At 35.4% G+C, this 20,616-nt stretch overlaps 1 protein-coding gene across 1 annotated transcript in view; it reads right to left on the bottom strand.

Moving 5' to 3' along the window:
• The window catches only part of LOC140153247 (uncharacterized), a 244,178-nt gene that overhangs the window by 5,176 nt on the left and 218,386 nt on the right, over window positions 1–20,616 (bottom strand). The window contains 7 exon segments of the mRNA XM_072175942.1: window positions 3,002–3,164; window positions 3,571–3,811; window positions 5,049–5,213; window positions 5,566–5,763; window positions 11,196–11,289; window positions 16,351–16,427; window positions 16,430–16,556. Of these exon segments, the coding sequence (XP_072032043.1) occupies window positions 3,002–3,164; window positions 3,571–3,811; window positions 5,049–5,213; window positions 5,566–5,763; window positions 11,196–11,289; window positions 16,351–16,427; window positions 16,430–16,556 (1,065 nt within the window).

Here is a 20,616-nt window from a genome sequence, read left to right as displayed (position 1 = left end):
AAAATATTGCAGGACGTTATATGACTACTTCTCACCAAACTAAACAGGGATGTCTCACTCTCACATTATAAGGTTCTTTACAAGTCTGATAGTAATGTCCCTTTAGTTCCCTGTTCTATAACCCCAGGCTATGTGGCACATATACAGCATTTGAGAGGGAGCTATAACCTTTTGTAGGTATGTAAAATCTTTATTTATTTATTTAGCTATTAAAGCCACCATTTGTCATATTATTTATTTATTGATCATTTTGTCTTTTAAATTTTACCATGTTGTAAACAGTTTGCCCAAATATGTTTAATTCAATATAATTGGTATAAAATGTGTGCTCTTTTTGCTTCCAATCCTAATCCTAACCCACTGATAGGTACTATTCCCCATGAGGCATTGACCAATTGGGCTATTCCAGTTGAAATCCATACTACCCCCTGTGGAAGATTTGGAAATATCTTCCACAAGGGGAGTATGTTTTTCAAATGTAACTGGTCAGGGTTAATCATTTTAAAACCCAAACTCCCCCTGTATTATGGCTTTACCTATATCTTCACAACTGGAGTGGGTATTTCAAATGGAAGTTACCCAATTGTCTATTTGATTAGAAACTCATACTCCCTCTGTGAAAGACTTTGGCTAATTCTTCCACAGGGGTGGATTTTAAATTGAATAGCCCATGGTGGCAGGGTTTTACTTGTCACATACCCATCACTTTTCCTGCAAGTTTATCAACACAATACTGCTATATAACACTGTATTTCCTGCCAACAGTGATATGTTTTTGTAATAATTAGGTGGAAACACAAGATTTGATTATACAAAAGTTATTTTTGTGGGTGATCATCATCGTTATCATAGGCAACTTGCCAACAACACTCCAGGTGTTGCTAAAAAACAAATGAAAAACAATTGCTAAATTTAACAGAGATTCTGGGCATAATTTTATTTTTAGTTGAAAATGTTTACTGCTCAGACATCCAAGGTCTAGACAATTTTTTCAACCGCCAAAAGAAAAAAATCAAAACAGAATGTAGAAAAATTCTAAATATGTATCTGTTGAGCCTCCTCCAACTGATCAGGGCATGCTTACTATTATTATAATTCCTGTAATTTGATTAATTATTTCACTTACTAACAATTTTTTCAAATTAATGTTGCAGGAATCAATCAAGGTTTGCTGCAACCGCATAATTGATTCAATTATAGATGCATTTATAGTCATGTTTTTTTTTCTACAAATGTCACTTCATTCCAATAATATCTATTCATGACAAGCTGCCTATTCATATCCATACATCTTTCAGTATGTTAAAGGTTAACTCAGGTCATCTTTTTAAGTGAACAACAATTTTATATCAGCATTTGGTACAAACATCACTTTTCCTCAAGTATCTTAAAAGCACAAGCTACAACATAATCTTCTTGTTAAAGTTGCACATTATGTTATCTTTCAGCATGTAAAATTTTAAACCTCAGCTATTTTCCTCCCAATTTCCTCCTCACCAAATCCATCCACCCTACCACTGTGAATCCAAGCCTTCTTAAATCCTAATTCCTCATATCCCATAGGTCAATCCCGTATATCCCACCATATTACATCCCGGGAGCGATTTTCCAGATTCCCATACTTAACTCCTACAATACCTTTCTCTGTGCATTGTGTAGCTATTCAAATTTGATAATGTTTGCCATCTGTTGTGATTCTGACTGTCTATTGATAACGGAACAATCAAGACCAATTTGTCACGTCAACCTACCCATCATCATCATCTTCATCATCATCATTGCTTCCTCCCTCCAGGCCAACTGAGGTTAGCAAAGAGCTCATCCCAATTTGATCTCATTCTACCTTACCTTCAATTATGCAAATTAAACCTCAATCTAGCTGATAATATTACCATTTATAGATTGTATTTTCCTAAATTGGAATCAACTTCAAATGTACTTGTGGGTAGCTTTTTAAAATTTAAATTGCAATGACAAATTTCTTTTCAATTATCCCCACCTATGTTCAACTGACCATATTTACGTCAGTGATGATTTTTTTTTCATTATGAAGCCTGTACAAGACGCCTCATTAATAACACTGAATCACCTCAACATGCGGTCGGTCACTTTGCACAGTGTTACATGTATCTCACACCTCCCCAAATAACACCTGAATCATCCCACAAAATTGTCAACATTTTGAAATCACCTCGTCTATTTCTCATCAGCATACACTTGTTTCCGATATATATCACACAAATATATACACATGCTTTACAAGAGAACAAAAAAACTAATATCAGCTGTCTTTATCTCTCATTTACAACACGGGGTGAAAGAGTTACGGGCAATTGGCAATTAATTAGTGATCAGGTTGGCATGATAGGACAGTGTAAGAGCTGTCAAATCTCAAAGGCTGCAAGGGAAATAATATGGTTGCAATTGGAGGACTGAGATTATGAGTTTTTAATAGTGTATCACCTGCATGAGTCTATTACTAACCGATGTATAATTTAATGTGTATGTCTTGTTGCAAATACAGAAATACATAATTCATTCCTCTATCTATTTTGTGCTTTGATTTCAATGTTTCATCTTTCATTTAACCCCCTGGACACTACTGGTCATCTAACAGCATTTCTGATTGGTTGATAACTTGAAATGCTCATTTCAATTGCCAATCATGACTAGGCTTTTAAACTATTTATGGTTAAACTTGCATTTGCATATGATCTTATTAATCCCTCCTTGATTGGTTCAAAATTGTATACAATATTCATTTTGGCCAATCGGCAGGTAGTTTTCATGGGGTTGATACTATTGTTGATATAAATGTTGAAATATTTCCTTTCAAACATTTCTATACTTGTGTGTTTTTAAAACAAAACAATAAGCTCCATATCTTGATAAAAGGAATGAGATTAAAAAAACTGCTTGAAATACATCATATAATTAAATAGTCCAACCACTAACAGCAGATATGTGATATCACACAGAAGTAGCAAACCATCCAACTCACCTTGGATTTCTTTTTCCTCATACGGTGTATTCTCGACGCAAGTTGTATGGTTCCAAGTGTTTCATTATAGCACGCAATCGCAGCTGAAACATGGGCAATCATAACCGTTCTACAGGTAAGACTACCCATAGCTTCCCTCAGCAGCCTCGTAAGCTTGCTATCTCTGAAATATAGTGAATGTAAGCAGAGAGAAGGAAACTTGTTAATGGTGCCAAACAAGTTGCCACTGATCAAATTTGACAGTCTAACCCAGATTTTAAGCTTTCATTTTGTGGATTATCTTGCATTCTGATTACTCAAGAATACTTAATGTCTCACATGATAAAATGGTGTCTTATTTGGATGATAGTTTGGGAATGAATTTAAGGTAAAACATGCAATGTTCTATTGTATTCAGTTTTACAGAAACGTAAGAGCTCCTTTCAGTACCATCAAGTGCATGTTGAAACATTGCGATGGTGCATTATCACTCTTTTTATGTACATTATCACTATTCTATGCTCAGTGAAGTTTAAAAATTCATAGTTTTATCAATCTTTATTTTCAAAATGTGTAGTTATTTCACCCACCTGTTAGGTATATGCTTAGCATTATTCAACAGGGCTAACACAACCTGTCCCAGTGCAGAGTAGGACAGCGCCACCCCGTTTACGATTTTACCACCGCTTTTGTCCCCACTTCCGAGGTCAATCAGGTGCAGACGACTTCTCCCGCCAATAACACCTCCTTTACCACCTGACTTGTCAATCCGGTATTGGTAGACGTGAAGTGTGAACAACATGTGCGAGTACTTGTCATCATTCTCTTCCACTGAAAATGAAAGGAAAATAAAAAGGAAATGATATTAAAATAAAGCCTAGGAGAATCGCCAAGCATCTGCAGCAGACATGATGCTATTCAATACTTTTTGAAGGAGCATTATACATGATATTTTTGTGGTTAACAGTTTAATTGATGCAAATGAACCTTACAACTACATTCCCATCAATTCTGATGTTATTTTCTCTCAATATGTTCAGATTTGTGCAATGCAAGAATTTAAATCAAATCTATAATCCACTGGTGTGTTCATGGTTGGCCTCTACAGTAACTGAGAAATCTATTCCCTTTTCCAATTTTTCTCAAATCAAATGGAAGGCTCCCCAAAACCTTTCCATAATGAAGTCTACATAAAAATAAATGATTTCTTTCAAACACACTTATGTGAATACAATTAATTTCTTTTGTTAATAGCAGTATATAGCATCATTATAGCCAATGCGACCACACCGCATGAACATCCGTTATTTCATCATCTCATGACCTTTCTCCATAGCTAGCAGCCAATAATCAAGCCCTATTACCACTTTGCCAAATTACTCAACAATACGTCTATAAGGATAACATTACACCAGTGGAATAATCCTAGGCTTTGTCACGCCAATAATACACGTAATAATAATAACCACAGGTAAACCCGAAACACTTTCTTATTTAGCGTTGTCCACGTTTACGACACCACACCCAATGAGGGAAGGCGAATACCATAAATCAAAAGACAAATGTTTAAGTATGAGTCAACGATTTTTGTTTTATCCGATTGAAACAAGAAACTCCTTGCTATAACAAACTGGAAAATTTAGGGAAAACTGATACGGGACCTACAAGTTTCCATGTGTCAACACGGTGAGTCAGATATAAACTGGGGAGTCTTAATGTATCTTTGCTCTCTCTCTTTACTTTAAATGAGCTATGATATAGGATGTCAACTTAGTTTTGTGTGGTAACAGATTTGATGAATGCATACTGTAATTTTGCAAATCACTCAAGAAAAAAGCCATGGTATATGGAAGCAATGCAACATTTTCAATTACCGATCTCTTTAAAATGTTGATTAATCCAGGATGTAATTCGAAGAATGATTTTGAAATTTACGGATTTCCTTCTTGAATTACATTCATCAGTTTCTGTATGATTCAGAAGTGAGTTTGTCCTTTTTTTTTATCACTGTTTCATAAATAGGGGAAAACATTGTGACATTTTCATCATCTTTATAATCATGAATTACCTTTTCCTGCTTTGTTCATTCTAGCAGCTATTGCAGCATCCAGGTAGAAGGCAGCCTTTTCTGCAGTTGGTGCTCTCAGCTCACTCTGGTTGAGGAGTTGCACTCCACATATAGGATCCTCTTGCAGGTAAAGTGCAGGGGATGTGCCGCAGCCATTATTACTACCTACAAAGTCAATCATAACAAATAATACACAGTGACAGTATCTCTGGCACAAAAAAAGTGAAAATACTGAAAGGAAAATCTGACTTCAAAAACAGCTCGGTGGCCTTGTTGATCAAAATTAGTTTCAATATGGCCCACTGGGTCTTACTTAGTTAATGAAGCAACCTGTTTACGATCACTACGGGGTATTAGAAAATCATGTCAAGCAAATTTAATTCATACATGACGCAACTGATTTAATAATAATCCTGGTTACATTTTTATTTAAAATTTTTCCTGAAGGCCTCAGTTGTTTTTCAGTGTCATCTTAGCTACTTTTCTTAGTTTTCGTATTATTTTAAACCTATCGTACCATTTGCTTGCTCAGTCAATAAGTCTCTAAGATTCTCTTGTTTCCCGTAGACCTCCACAGCAGAGACTCGCACCGAGAACCTTGTACTCGTCCTTTCTTTCTTCTCGTTGATGAGCCTGAACAACCATGAGATGGCGCTTGGTATGATGCCAATGTTCTGTGAAGAATCATCACTGCCCATCATGGTGAAGGTCTTACCTGTATGCAAATAAACAAAATCACAAAGTAAATTAATTAGTAATAATGAATAAAAAATACAAAAAACAGTTTATCTCTTTGTTTTCTTCCCCTTACTCAAGGCGAACCTCTTCTTTGCTCAGGTGATTGATATTCACTCCTGTGTTTTGTCTGTCATAAAATTCACTTTCTGCTGTACAACTCCATTTATTGATTACAAAGAAGGGGCCTGCTTGCTTTGTGTGGGACAGACTATAATGTGACATTACTTCTAGACGTAAATCCATAGCCTGGCCTTTTACTCACAACTTTAATCCATAAGTCCATCGTATCTGATACTTTACGTGTCCATACAGTTTACATTACGCTGAGGGTCCCCCATAAACAGACAATGAAAAAAGGGTCGTTTTCAATTCTATTTCTCATTCTTATCTTGGTTTGTGATCAGTACTTCCATTCAATTCAATTTATTTTCTAAATATGGGTCAGGCTACGATACAATTAATCTGAACATTAGAGGATGATGTCACTTCTAAAAATAGAATTTGTCTTCTTTTTTGTAAAATTTGCAATAATATTTTGGGTATGTAAATGGTATTATGTAAGCAATTCTGAAATATGTGTAATTTAAATGGAAATTGTCATGAATTCTGAGCTGACGAGATTTGAGCAAAACCTTTCACGTAAATGGAAGTAACTCCCTAGGCTGAACTTTCTTTCTACACATGGTGGTCATGATAGCTCTCTATACAATCAAATCCAAAGCATGAAACTCACCTAGGGGTATGAAAGAAAGACAAAATGCAATCTAAGTACTCTGGATCATTTTCATCCTTTTGTGCACATTTGCAGAGGTAAAAACAGCAAAGCGAATAGAATAAACAAGGAAATGTTCTTTGAGTGGCAAATGCATGTTGAATGTATTTTATTTTCTTCATGAAACACATATTATGAAAACAGTGAATAGCCATTTTCCAGTAGTTTAAAACCAAATTTCAAGACTAAATGCTGTCAATTTTAAATGAATACTTAGTATAAAACATTAATTTAACATAAAATTACAAGAAAATCAAGAAATCTTTCAGTTCTATAAGTAAGAGCAAAGAAACCATACAAACTTGCTAAGATCAACAAATCATGGCTTGTGCTTTCTTAACATACACATAGATATTGGTACAAAAACAGTGCAGGCAAGGAGATTGGCCAATATAAGGATACTGTCACATAGCATTACAAAGCCTATCAGTTGTTAAGACAATTGAAAGCATGAATCGGATGTTATCGCTTCGTTTATAAAGCACTACACGTGAACCTCACTTGTTGCTATTGCGTACCCGAGAAATAGGACGCTCGTTATTTTATTCTTCCTATGTTATTATTTCGGGTATTCAACTAGGAGTCTCCAACATTAGGGTTAAATTAAGCTGAACATCAGTATGCTTGTGGCATATTGGCGCCAGATTTGATAGTTCCTCTAAGTGGTCATTGTGTCTATTGTTTTGTGAAACAATAGCGAGATGCAATATATGACGAGGTGATGTTGTGTTGAAATGTATTGCATCATTAATTAGAACACATCACTCGGTACTTACTGCAATGAAATGATTAAAATGTGCAGCATCATTAATATTTTGCAAGTATCACTATGTATCATGATGTATGAAACATATTAATGATTCTTTGAGATGATTGAAGAAAATGTATCACAGGATCTTAATTTGATGTCAATGTTTAATTAAGAGTATTAAGTTATAATTTCAAATGCATAAATAATTGCCAATTTTGAATGAATTATTCCATATTAACATTTGGAAGCCATTTGAGTGTATTGAATTGCATCTTTCCATCATATGATTTGTAAAATCATTAATTGTCACGTATACCACTGTGTATCACGTAGGTGTCTTCACTACCAACATATAGGTTAATAACATAGGCAATCATTAAGTTGTTACATATCAATTTGGGTTAATACTACAGATCACTTTCCAACGAATCGTGAGCAAAACGACAATGAACAAACAGCCTCATATCTCAAGTCAACATTCGTAACCTCCATTCATTATTGATATCTCACAACTTGACCTCACATTGTAAAGAATGAGTTTCAGTGCTCAATCCAAATACAGTAATTCTATCGAGTGCATATTGAGTATGTATGCACTGAGGTCTAAGACGCATGTCTTAGCATATTGGCATATGTATAAGATCCTGGTGATTTTTCTCAATAAATGTCCTATGTCTTCAAAAATCTTGAAATACTGCCCTGGATTGATGAGTGCATAAGTTTCATCCTGATTCATCTTATTGTCATCCAGTGCAGTCGTTTGAAAAGCGGTGCCGGTAGCCAGAAGGATAATTGCCCCCCACCAAATTTTTTCAGGGATAAAATAGGGATGGCAAAGATTAAAGTGTCATTAAAATGACCAAAATTTAGGCCAAAATTGACAAATGGGGACAAACATTTTGCTTTACCCCTCCCCACTAAAATCCACTGGTTTAGAGCTTAAATTAGGCTTTAAAAAGTCTTATGAGTACTAGTTGGGCATATATAGACCCCTAGGGAGTTATAATTAAATTTGGAATATAGTTTTCAGGTTAAGGTTAGGTTTATAGCAAAGGGTTTTAAAAATTGATTGATGCATGATGAAATAGATGATGAAGATTCAGGAATATCAGAATGAAAAATTCATGTTGGCTTCTCTTACCTCCAACATACATCCCTGCACGATGCTCATGACAACACATGATGAAATTGTTATTAATTCATTATCTACAATACTTGAGTTACCTGCAATAAGTAGGCACACCTATGGCGGAAGAAACTAGGTTTGGCCTGTCACCCCAGCCAGAAAATCCCTTCCGAAAGAGTTCAATATAACAAACACTAATTGCTTGTCTAGTGTGTGAAAAATTCATGTAGAACAACTTGGAACTTCATCAATATTTCATGACAGTGTTTGGCAGTGCTAACTGAATCGGTTAAGTGTTGGTTTGGTTTGTTTTTTTAATTATAAAAAATATTAATTCCTGTTGATGAACGATTGTGTAAACAGCTCTAATTCTACGCTACATATCTTATCTGCAAAACTGAAATTCAACCTTTTTTCCCACCAAAAATGTCATGATTTATTCATTTATCAAACAACCTTGGTATTTACATCAGTGATATGTGTGAATGACACGAAAAGACCGACCAAAATAGCGTAATAAAGATGTTATTTTGCTCGCATACTAAAGGTTAGCTCACCATGTTGATATGAGTGAGGGTGTCCCATGTGTTTGTATGTGACAGCTATTAGCTAGCTGAATGAGAAATCAACTTCACACAAGTTGATTTCTAATCAATATGCTGGGGCATCTAAAAACCCCAGGCCAATTACTGGCTTCCTTACTTGTCCCGACTTCCAATATACACCATAATATGTAAACCTTACTTTCTGCAACCGCAAATTTAATTTTCCCACCATAAATCTCAATAGACTATGGTTTGGTTTATTACTTTCTTGTTGGTCAGTGTGTTGTATACTAATATTTACATGTTATAGGAAGCAGTGTCCAGTACAGTGACCAAAGGGTTAGATCCGAGTAAACATTGGTCTTATACCAGGATATGTTTAAGCTTCGCAAATGAAAAAGATGTTCATGGAATGAGATAGAAATGTAGACCTATGCAGACATTTAATATTATCATTTCTTCATAATCATAATCATAACTCTGAATATAGAGCACCAAACCAGTATACTGAAGGTCCAGGCTGAAATCCTGGACAGTCACCATTTTTTCCCACAGCCTCTACATGCATACTTTAAATTTGTTCCAATGAATCTGCAGAAAACACTGTGCACAGCCTCACATCAATGTGACGTTTGCCTACAACTTTACCTAGATTCTTATTCACATGATATGTTTTTGATACTGAAAATATTCCACTTCAGAAACTTGCTTGCCTAGACAGGAGCTGCTGGAATTATATAAGCTTCAAAAACGCTTTAAGTATTTCACACATGTAGGATCAAGTTTGGAATAATAAATCTGAACAAATCAACGAAAGTGTGAAAACTTGGTGTTCCAATGCAGCTAAACTCTAAAAACACAAGAGTACAGCAATTACAGTTAAATATTTCATTACATGTATATCATTGAAATTTTATCCCAAAGAATAGATGGCAAATTTAACTCAATGAAATTGGCAAATAATCCTGATGGGGACATCTTATAACAGAAAACAATAATTCTAATAATATAAATTTGAATTTACTGGACTGAACATTTTTTTCGCAGATGTATGATCATAAGAATGAAATTGATGAAATGTGTCATTATCATGTTCCCAGGAATCTTTGTGAATCTTTGTGAATCTTGCAGGAATTTACGACTTCCTATGTTTTATGCTGAATATGTCAACGCATATTCGGGAGATGCAAATCTAATGTAATAATGATCGCGTCAAATATTTTGAAAGCTTTGGTTCCTTTTAATTATTTAGAGGAAGACAGTACAAATTCTCAACGGTACCAAAAGCATGATGTTGCGAGCGAGTAATAAAAGACATACTGTGTAGCAGACATTGATGATATTCTTATATCTTTTCTAATGACACTTAGAAGGAACTGAAAACCTACAATACATGTACTTCAAGAGAGTTCACTCATTTTGACCTACTAAACACAAGAGATTTAGCTTCATAAAGTTTTAATATCCCCGGTGAAAAAAAATGTGTTTTTTGCACACAAGCACATGTCCAATAACAGTTGTTCAATATTGAATATTTTGCTCTCATCGGCTGGAGTCGGGCATCGGTTTTTGAATATGTGATAAAGCTGGTGACTGCACTTGACTGCACTTGAGTAATAAGATGTGACAAGTATCCACAGGGGACCACGGAAGGGGAATCGTAACAAATATCAATAAATTCGCACCAAAACAAAAGAAAAAGATGGATGAGGAGGTTCTGGAGTTGTCATTAAACACGTCAGAGTCTTCCGAGTCTTAAAAAAATTGCGCCCGATATAGTTAATTTCATGGAGAATACACACAGACATCTTTGATTGCATTTGAGTTCGGGTTTTTGATCTATTCCCCACACGAAGAAAAAAAATCACTGCAGTTTGATGAAAATCTTTACTTTTAATTTTGAATCAAACAGGGAATAACTTCATGTGCTATCAGTTATATTCCATAAGTTCACGGAAAGTGCGACATTTACAATGTTCATCCATATAATGAAACCCTTTAAGATGATCAAATGTTTCCATCTCATTCTTGTATGTTTCCTCTTTCTCTCATCCATGTATAAACATTTTCTTTAAGTTGCTATGGCGATGACTTCCTCTTGACCAAGTTGACCAAGATAGAGCTGAGAAGTCTTACATTTACTGCGATACTTCAGAATACTCAAATATATAAGGAATAATAATACAACATTAATGGAAACAAGGAAAACACTTACCGAGTCGCGAATGTCCATAGCAGAATAGACATCCATCAGCACCATTGACAACAGACTGGACAATGTCCGCTACACTCCCTGAGCAAATCTCCGCCTATCATACAAGAATACATACAAAAATACAGTAAGTCCTTATTCTTAAAATTTTCACTTTCAATTTGTAACAAAATATCATAGGGTAGAATCATGGAAATTGTTAACTTTTATGCATAAAATAGAAGATAATACAAACAGAATACAGGTGTTTCTGTCACTTTCTATTCTGGGAACAGGTGTAGAGGGCCTCCAATGGATTCACAAGGGTAGTCCTTTAACTTGAAACTAAATAAATAGGGCCCCTACTGTATAGCAGGAAATTTTTGTGGTGGTTTAATTTTTGTGCCCTTTGAAGTCAAACAGGCAGCCACAAATTTTTGACCTTGCAAAAATATTTATTAAACATAATACTTAATGTGAATATATTTGGAAACACAAATTAAACACCAAATAAACCGTCCACATTTGATAAAATCGCTAAAAAATTAACTCAGCGAAAATATCACACTATACAGTATTTTGTTCATTGAATTCAAATTTGTCTTCTTTGACCAATTACAATAACTTAAGCTAAAAAAATTTAAATAGTGCAATGATAAGACTTAATATCAAGAGTTTAATAGATGCACAAAAGTTATATTTTAATTTTATTTCAATGCTTTGAAAATAAAATTTCCCAACAAAAATACAGGTGCAGGCTGGCCTTTCCAATTATAACACAGATCACATCAATGCTGGGCATTTACCTCTCAATGGGTACACCTATATTGAACTACTTTTGGGTTGTAAGGTGTACCTCTTCACAAGAATCATGCATAATTCATAAGTTATCAGATACTTTCATAATATTCTTTAGCTGACTACGATATAACTTGTTTGAGTTCAAGAGCGAGAGAGAGTGTGAGAGAGAAGCGATGCTCTGCCATTTCCCATCTCTCCTGATAACTCATCCAAAGCACCTATTGTATGTATCAATTACTTCTATATTGTCTCTTCATGTGTATTATTAATACAATGTTGAAATAGCTCCATAAATATTGCATCACACTGTAAACCAACACATTTACTCGGGCTATAAATCTTTCACCGATCTACGTGGATTTGTTTCTGCACTTCAACCATACCCAGTCACTTCCTCAGCGTTAATGAGCCGAACCAATGCCTTCCAAAACTTAGGACACAATCGTTGAATGATTTATACTGCTATTTTCTATCTATCTCATAATATTATATTGGAGAAACAAGACTTTAAATGATATGATGGTGGGAGTATATTTTTGAGATATGATTCATAAGACACAAGTTGTCCCCAATGACTATTTAAGGGGAAGATTCAGCAGATAGCAATATTCTGCAAATAGCTATTGCCTCAACTACCATCTGGGATAAAGGCGTAAGGGGACAAGTTCATCTCCACCAACAATGCCAGTATTTAAGCCGGATTAGATGTGGTTCAAAGAGCACAGGTACAGAGATGCCGCTTTTAGCCCAATTATTCCCTGCATAACAGGGACCAATTCCAAGCACTCCATTCCTGAACCCATTTATACAAAAATCCACATGTCAATGACCCTAATGCTTTTGTACAAAACAAAAAAATGATTCAGGTGTATGGCCAATAAAAGGTGTGTTGAGAGTAACATATGTTCACAATGCCCTCACTTGACCCCTCCAACATACAATGATAGTCCTTTCAGTCTGAATTTGATAGCCTGATGCCGGCTAATATTGCAAATTAAGTTCCATTTTGAGTCTTTTTCCAGGTATCTTTACTTTCCCTTGACACACCAACCAGCCAGCCAGTGCTGGCAGTAGTAATCAAGTAATTACAGGTAATTAGCAGGTGAAGACTGGTGCAAAATATTAATTTCACCCTGTCTTAATATTTTATATAGCGCATTATGATTTAACCAGCCATATTTGCACAATACCCTCAAACAAAAACAGTAGCCTTTTTTTTCTTCTTTAATACAGGTGCTTTTATTATCTCACAAGAATCTGCCCAAGGTATTATAATTGTGTTACAGTTCAAAAGCAAGATTACCTAAACAGGTACAAAAAAGACACAAAGCAATTTTGTCCTTATTACGAATTGACCTTAGCCCCGATAGCCTTAACCAACAAAAAAAACTCTCTTAACCTGCGAAGACACAATTAAAGGCAAATAAGCCCTCACCCTGTCTATAAAATTTTGCGCTTATTCAATGGCGGTATAATTATAGTATAAAGCTACATGAAGGTAAGCGACATACCGTCAGGATTTGATTAACCCCGATCTCAGGTGTTAAACACAGAGCTTGAGCTAAGGATGGCACACATTTATATTCATAGGCAGTATGGAATGAATGCTAAATCCATTCTTGCTGCTGCATTATTGAAGGAGTAAATAGTTTCTGTTTACTGCTAGCAATGTACAATTACTAACTTGATGCTGGTAATCATGTTAAATATCACTTTATTTATTTGGTATAGCTTACAGTGATGCATATGGGGGTGGGGTGCATTTTGTGTGTGGGGTGTGTGTGTGTGTATGCATTTGTAAACACTGTCTAATGAGGACACACTTATAAGAAATCTGTAACTGCGGACAAACAAGTTCTAGAACATTGATCTAATACAGTATAAGAATGCATTATAGCCATCGACCACATTTGCCGCTGTAGGTCAGTCCGCCCCTTGCATAGTTAAATTTAACCATATCTTCCCTGTTGGATAGTGAAAATTCAATAGGGTGGTTCGATGTCCTCAGTTGCCAGTGTTTACATGTGTAGGGGTGTGTGTGGCAGCTCTGAAAGGCAGACATGCTTCAGACTATAAGATGAAAGGTTTCAAGCTATATTTTCACAATTTGTTATGTGATATTACATCAAATTACTATCTAATTGCTATTAACCATGTTAACAAAGGTGAGCTATGTCATCGTTGAGAGGCTTGACATTTCTGTAACAGGATAAAATTCTAACATATCATCTCTGTATACACACAACCGATACTGTCCCCCTCTTTATTATCATTTTACAGACAGACGACCTCTGCTATTTACTCACAGAATAGTCGCTATTGATTCTCGCTTCTCAAATTGTTCCGATAACACCGTAGTCCCATGCTAAACAGTCTGGATAGCAACTCTGACATAACAAACATTGACCTCATATGTCTATTACGAGTGTGTGGGGACTGTCTTCATCACGTTAATGTAACGTTATCTTTGCTCTCAGACCCCCTTAAAAACTGGCCTTCTGCCCAGCTAGCCATGTGGCTATTACATGAACAGCTATATCTCAAGAGCTACAGTTCCTGATGACTTTGTAATTTGAGACTGTGGTTTCCTGGCTTGTTACTCTCAATGCTGTAATATTGTATATTTCATAACCAATTTTGTATGTGCGTTGCAATGAATATGCTTCAGATATAAATATGATGAATCAACTGTCTATAAACAAAATTATAAATTTCTTTCAATTATAAAGAAAATATTGGTGAAGGCACTTGTCAAATGACCTCTCATATTATGCTCAACCCATATAGTTCATAGAATTTGTTTTATACAAACACTACAGAATTTGAATTTGACCTGGTTTGTCATTATATAAGCAATGTATTATATATACTTGTTCTTTTCAGGTTTCCCTTTCAGAGGATGGTGCAAAATTGGAAACTAAATATTGCATTATTGAAAATAAGTTTTCCCATGAGTAATAACCGCACACTTTTAATTACCCAAATCTAGTTTTCCTGATGTTTGAAAACTGAACTTAATTTTGGTTCTATCTCCGAAGTATCCCATAGGCCTATGCTGAGAATTAATCACAAAGATTCTTGCAGCTTTAGTGATATAAAGCATGAAATGTTTGTGTGTATGAAAATTTTGCGAGTGATAGGTGCGCAAATCTTTTTCTTCTAAATAAAAATTTCACGAAAATTTCATGCTGCAAAAATGATTCTTTTCTAATCACAAAAATTTCGCACCGTGAAAATATTGTGCTTACTTATAAATATAATACCTACTTTATTTCAATTTCATCATAGTCTGTATCTGTTCGCAGCACTCATGCTTTAATAACGCATGTTGACACTCTCTTCATCATAATATGTTGGGACGGGACGAGCTGGCCAGCAGCGTGTAGCTATAATACATATAGCATGCTTACTGGAAACATTATCAGCTTGATCTATGGAGTAATATCCCCTCCAGGATTACCCCTCCTGGGCTGGCCAGCTTACCCTGCCATCCAACCCTGCCTGGGTGTGTAATTTAACATATGGCTATTTCTATCTCTAGATGGTGTAAGGATCAGTAAAAATGGTTGGGACTCAGGAGAGTGAGTGCAATGAAAATCACAGCTCTAGAAATTAATAAACTTAAAAGTTTTGAAATGAAATTTAGGAGGATGACCTGAACTGGAAATGAACTTAAGCAAATTATATTGATAGTTCTTAAGGAGATTTCTTCCCTAGTCTAAAGTGTGATTATCCATTTGTTTGTGCATTGGTAAGATGCTTCTTAAAGTTGTGTTCAACAGCTCTCAAACTGAGTGGAACATAGCCGAAAAACAAAACAAAAACAAGGAGGATGAAAAGGGGAGGTAAAATCACAGATTAGTATAGCAATTATGATATCTTGAAAGAACAATTAGCACAAAATTTGGATTAAAATATCTTAAAAGATGAGTCTTATCCCTAAATGGACCAATTGTCCCAAAATAGTTTACCATCGCCGCTTTCATTGTGTTTGTTTCACTCATCTCAACCAATGGCCCATGCTTTTAGATACTTTTTCCTGTCACACCTTGCATTCCCTAGGGCTTAATATCATCTTTTCACAAGACACCCATCCCTGAGTATCTAAAAAGCAGCCGTCTGGCCGGCCGCCCATGCAAACCCTGTGAACTTTGCTGGGGAAGGGAGTAAAACATGCCATTAGTGTGGGGGATGGCTTAACTTGCACTCTCATTCCACCGTTAATCCTCTTTTACATCAGGAATTCCTTGCTATGACTCAGTTTAGTGTCCATTTGCGGCTTCTTCATCAAGTGCTTTTAACCGAGTAATGTCACACTGATGGAAATCTCCAAACCGATACAGTTAAATACTTTTTTACTTATCTCATCCGTACGTACCTGTGATGAATCCTGCCCGAACACGGCGTCAAAGGCGAACATTTTGGGTGCTGTGACACCTGTGCGTCTGTTGGCCGTGTCACATAGTTGCTGGTGAGGAAAGTGGGGTCAAACAAGGTCACCTGTTTCTTTTTGGCATCCACCGTGACAAAAGTAGCGGTGTCGTTGGGATTGCATGATGGTACAACCCTCAGCATCACTTTGACCTGTGAAGATTAAGAAAAACAAAGAAAAAGAACAAAAAACAGTGAATTTCCTGTCACAGCATAAGGTAATGATCACCATTTGCAATATGTGTTACATTGAGGAAATCTATTCCCCTTGTAAATAATGTGATACATATGGTCTGAGTTGAGGATGCATGAGGTGTGGGTTCTCACTGATAGTGCTAATAGCTGAAATCCTGGATATGGTTATTTAAAAGGCAAATAAAGAAGAAGTATCATGTCTCAGAGCTGCCGGCCGCACACATTTATTCTTGTGGTGCACAGAGAAAATGGCCAATTTGAAAAACTAAAATACCACCAAAAAAATTATTTAAGAACTTTGTTGGAAGAATTATGTGAATAATACTTTAAATTTGAGAAAATATTTCATTATGTGAACAAGGATTAAGTTTTGCACTTCCCTGGAATTATGGTATATGAATGTACGTTTTTGATAGTTTCAATCATTTTAAACTTATTTTAAGTTCAATTTGGGGAGGGGGGAATTTTGGGAGAAAAAAGCTTCAAGACATACTAGTAGCCTAACATTGTCCATGTAACAATCATATCATTCTACTACCACATCATACCATTACCTTAACCCTGTTTTCAAATAGCTACCACCACCAATTCAATCCCTTCCAAATAGTTCTTTTCAAAGATTAGAACTTGAAGTTCACACAAATCTTCATTATATGACCTAGATTCCACAAGGTACTGACTGAACTGGGTCTTTGGAGGTGAGAATATATAGCACTGTCATATCACAACTTTTAATTAATTTCTCAAAACCTGACTTAGTTTTCCTCTCTTATAGGAAGCAAATTGAGTATGAACGTGGCTATATGGGATACTTAACGCCCCATCAAACTGGATTTAATCACACAAAGAACCAATAAGATTGACATATGAAAGCATTCAACTGGACGCTGATATTGAATGTTCTCTGTATGTGCGTGCACTTTACGATAAAAGGGTTCTAACTACAATTCAGGTCAACATTTGTATTGGGTTCTATTATTACAGTAGAAAACCAAATCTGTGATTTAAAAATTTTGTCGTGACAAAATTATCGAAATTTCTACCCAAATTGACCGAACTTTTACAATTGTAAGATATGATGAGGATATTTGGCCATATTTGTTGAGTTATTCACTGAGTACAACAATGAGTTTGTGAGGTTTAAATTTCACTCAATCTGATTTGTGTTTTGATTTTGTAATATATCACTCAAGGGGATTGGGATAATACAGTATTGAGCTTTATGATACCCCTGTAAGCCTTCCTATTTCAAATACAAGCTTATTCATCATACTTGTATGAATTTTGGAGTCTTTGACCGACATTACAAGAGTGAAAAAATAACGTAGTACAGGGGCAATGCTTAAGAATAAGAGGTTTGATTTGACACGCGTTGACTTGAGCTGAACCATAACTGACAGGTGGACTACTACGATAACCATCTCAGACACTCAAGATTTGTTGTACGTTCACGCTCCGATGCGTACCTATCTTTGATTTCCTTACAAATCAATCGCATCAGATCTCGTCAAATCTATGATACCCATCTTATACCAACCCCCTCTGACTCGAGATGCAATCTTGATTTATTTTTTGACACGATTTCGACGTCAACTTTTTCCAAATAACAAAAGAACGTCAAAATGGGTAAAAGTCAACAACTGAACTTTCAATCAAGTTGAAGAGATTTGATTGTCAGGGCATTTGTGATTTCAATCACGTATAAATATATGATGAAGATAAGAGATCTGTGAGGAACTCAACTGATGGGGAATTAAGATTAATTTCAGCACAGGAAATTTCCAAAGTCTTTGCTCATTTGGACATTTCCACCCTCTGGTTACACACAGACTCTTTGTTGTTGCTTGATAGGATGAAATTGAAGTTGAAGCCGTAGAGTTCAAGACTGGACAAGTGTTAAATTGGTAAATGGAATTAGCTGGGAATCTCTAGGATCTCAAATGTATTAATTGATCATGTCCGGGCAAAGCTTAGGGTCATGTACAATGGGTGAACTGAACACAGCCAGCCTATTTGGTTAACTGCTTATATATTTAATGCAATTAAAACTGAGCAGCATTTTGCTGTTACAAAAATAATCCATAATTGAATTAAATATATGACATCTACAAAGACTGATCTATGCTACAATTTCTTTTTAATTATTAATACCTACTCTCAATATCATATTCAATTACTAATTATGGCCAGATAATTGTCAAATTTGATTAATGTTTTAAGATTAATAATGCAGTTCTTGGTCAACTGACCACCAAATTAAAACCAAAATCCTTTTAAAATAGGATTTTTTGGTCAGTTGATATTAAAACAATATAATTTACACTAAGAAAGCAACACAGCAACTTCATTATTAAATTCTATGGGAGCAGCATTGTAATCTGTTTATCCATGTAACTTAGACTCTTAAAGCTTGACTTCGAAGGTTCTCCCAATGGTCCTTCCATAATAAGAAAGCAAAATAGAGATAATTGTTCAAATGCATTAGACCATCATGGTTTCAATTACCATAACCAAGCAAAACAACAAGATGGAAAATTTGGCCGTAAATTTCAAGAAGAAGAAAGAAGGCATTTTTTTATGTTGAATACATGGTTTTATGGCTAGCAGGCACGTCACCAAGCCTTCAAGACGTGGTAGTACAATTAGTCCACTTCATTACGATAGACCTTTGGCAAGAACCCTTTGGTCCTTTAAGAAAAAACAGGATCAATCTTCTAATCCACAAGCTGAATAAACATACAATTAGCCCCGATAGCTCCTGATCTTGGATGTGTTTAGCCATGCCAGTCAAATTCAAATAAATTATTTGTCTTCTTTTATTTCAATTTTCTACATCTGGGTGCTTAAACACAAAGCCAAAAAATTGGATGGGATGATTTGCATAGAAGATCACACTCACTGGAACAGAAAATCGCAAGTGAATTTCCCTGTCAGAATTATTATTGAAATCAACTCTAAATGAAATTTGACACCTCAACAGCTATCAGCTGAATGCTTAAAAATAAAGAAGTGGGAGGAGAGGGATTTAAGAGCTGGCAAGGGGTGGCGCTAATTTAACGCTATTCATCCAAAATAAATATTATTTCAATCAATTTCTGACAATAATTGGGATCAATCTTGACGTCTGTCACAGAGACACGACTTAAGCGGATCATTCGATGTGTGTGACATGCTTTCTTATCATTTCAATCATTTAATATAATCTTCATTAAGAATTCAATCAACAGAATAGCACATATGATTATAAATTTTAATTAATTGAAAAGTCCCAATTATATACATATTTTAGCAGGAAAGATATGTCTGAGTCGTTTAATTCGCTTGATAAAATTCCACAATCACACTTTTTTGTTACTAAATGGCCAATTAGTTTTTTAAATCAATTAATAGTGATCAAACCTGGTGCCATTCTGGATAAATAATTAAACACTGATTAGCAACCTGTTGATATCAGGTCTAATTAACAGCTTTAGAACAGCGCACCAATTAATCAACATTGCCATTGAATGTTGCTATACAATGAACAAGTAACAGCCTGTTCTTTATAGCTATTTATCATGCCATATGACACATGGCATTAGGTTCCAGAAGGTTATCAGCATTACTTCAGCGAATAAATTGGCACTCTTGAGCGTTTGAGTAAATAAGAATTTACCTATCCATATCTGAAATCCAATTATAAAACCGAATGAAAGTTGCCTCATAAAGTTGCACTAGGAATTTTAAACATGAATTTCTTAGTTTCAGTATTCATAACTTGCTTTACGATATCCTGCAGAGTTTTTAATGACAAATTTAGCGATATGAAATAAAAATACCGCAAACAGAGTATGAAAACAAACATGTTTGTTTATACGTAATAAATGAGGGTTTATGTACCATGGGAAGTGTCACATGTTACACACCTTATGGTTAGACACGGCGCACTCCCGTTGGCCTCTTCCTACGATCCCTCTAATACACACTGAGCAAACCCACTTCTATGTTTGCTCCTTTTCTTTTGCAAAGCACGTCCTGT

This window comes from Amphiura filiformis, chromosome 5, assembly GCF_039555335.1.
Source record: "Amphiura filiformis chromosome 5, Afil_fr2py, whole genome shotgun sequence".
NCBI lineage: Eukaryota > Metazoa > Echinodermata > Ophiuroidea > Amphilepidida > Amphiuridae > Amphiura > Amphiura filiformis.
This window is presented reverse-complemented; position numbering and strand designations above follow the sequence as displayed.